The sequence below is a fragment of the Dendropsophus ebraccatus genome, chromosome 14 (genome assembly GCF_027789765.1).
Source record: "Dendropsophus ebraccatus isolate aDenEbr1 chromosome 14, aDenEbr1.pat, whole genome shotgun sequence".
NCBI classification, from domain to species: domain Eukaryota; kingdom Metazoa; phylum Chordata; class Amphibia; order Anura; family Hylidae; genus Dendropsophus; species Dendropsophus ebraccatus.
This window is the reverse complement of record NC_091467.1, coordinates 10144420-10146287: the sequence shown is the minus strand read 5'-3', so window position 1 is coordinate 10146287 and position 1868 is coordinate 10144420. Positions and strand designations below refer to the sequence as shown.

The 1868-nt window shown below is 48.5% G+C and overlaps 1 protein-coding gene across 1 annotated transcript; it reads left to right on the top strand.

The window, feature by feature from the left end:
• Positions 1-560: 560 nt before the first annotated feature.
• On the top strand, positions 561-1565 carry LOC138771801 (neuropeptide receptor 22-like). The gene has a single exon (XM_069951808.1). The coding sequence runs from the start codon at positions 561-563 to the stop codon at positions 1563-1565; it is 1005 nt and encodes a 334-aa protein (XP_069807909.1).
• Positions 1566-1868: the final 303 nt, after the last annotated feature.

Below are 1868 nucleotides of genomic sequence, written 5' to 3'. Positions count from 1 at the left end.
CACACGCGGCTTCCACTCTCGTGTTCCTGTCTCTTTTCGCTGTGATTTTCCTTTCTGGACGGCTGGACACATCTGGAGCTCCTGAGATCTGTTTGTATGGGCCCAGTTTTTTTTGGCTGCATTTTCACTGTAAAGCAAACACTCCATGGCCCCCCTGTTCTATGGGAAGGAACTAGGCTAATAACGCTCTTGAAAGAGTGATTGCGCTAACCGTCTCGGTAAATCCCTTATCTGCATCTAGTGTTTGGATTGCTTTCAATTTGCCACAGAAATATCCTTGTTTGCTCAGAGCTGAAAATATTTACCTGGGGACGGATGCTTGGCGAGGGCGACGTGCCATGTTGATGAGAAAAGATGTTTCAGTCTTCAAGTTGGGGACATGTATTCTGCTTCTTCTACCGCCGGCCATCTGAGAGCCTGGAGAAGGACTAGATGATGGATTTTCTGCTCTGACTTTGACTTCTCCTGCTTCTCCAATGCTCGAGAACACCACTTCTTCCTCTCGGAATTGCAGCCTCTGCAGCACAAGTCTACTTGGAGACACCTTTAAGATCTCTCTCATGGTGTTACTTATCGTGACCATCACAGTAGGCAACGTGGTGAGCCTCCTGGTCTTCTTGAGGACCAAGCAGTTGAGGACGTCTCAAGGCTTCTTGAAAACTTCTTTGGCTCTCGCAGACTTGGCGGTCGGATTTTTGGTCGTGCCTTATTCCGTATACATGGAAGTTACCCGGATTGTTTACGGGCTTGATGAGACAACTCCCTCCAGTTTGACCTCCCAAGTCCCTTGTTTCATCATGGGACTTATCTTTGCCGGTTGCACCTTTGTCTCCATATCCACCATATTCTTACTGTCGGTGGAGAGGAGCATAGCCGTGCTCAAACCTCTCCACAAGCGGATTGTGATTACTCGGAAAAGAACAGGATACCTTATCGTCTTCTCCTGGATTTTCAGCTTCATGTTGGCCTTGGTGCCCATGATATTCAGTCGAAACATATCTCTGGAATACAACTCCTGCAGCAAAATGTGCAACTATGTGATCACCGCCATGCAACCGCAGGATCCCGCCCTGAATATAATGCTCATCTTTCCAGTCTTTGACTTCTCCTTGCTGGGTGGCACCTTCATTATAAACTTTGTCACCTTTGCTTCTATCAGGCAGTACTGTAAAGTGAGGAAGCAGCTGGAGGTGGAGGTGCAGAGCACCTGCAGCAAGGTTTCGTTCTCGGACATCACCGCAGCCAAAACCATTGGGATCCTTACGTTCGCCTTCTCCGCATCGTTCAGCCCCATTGCCGTCTTTGTGGTGGGCAATGTCCTGGGGTATGTCTGGTGTGAATTTTCTTTCTATGCATTTTGGATACTCACCTCCAACAGTTGCTGGAATGTCGTCATCTACAGCATCAGGGACTTGAGATTCCGACAAGGCGTCCGGGAACTTTTCAGTAGACCAGAGTCAAAGTCTCCAAACCACCAGCAGAGACCCCAGTGCCCTGTCAAAGAGGATAGCTCCACTCCATGCGTGGCTGTCCTTAAAGAGATTTTCCGGCCAGAAACTGCTTGACCTTAATCTGAACAGAGGCCCTCAAGTTTACATTGGACATTGTTGGACGTGATTGTCGTTGTGCTCTCGGTGCCGAAAACCTTGTCAAAAGACATAACCTCAAACTGATTGTCCGAGTGTCAGCGGATGCGGGACATGTCCAGCCTGGAATCCACTATGGTACGGAATTCTGGAACCTTTCTTAAAGGGAACTCATCATCTCATGAAGAAGACTCTGCCGAGCCATTGGTCAACGTGGTCAAGAGTTGGTTAAATGCCCGAAGAGGCAAAGCTGTGTCATGTCTCAGATCCCATTAAAGCCGG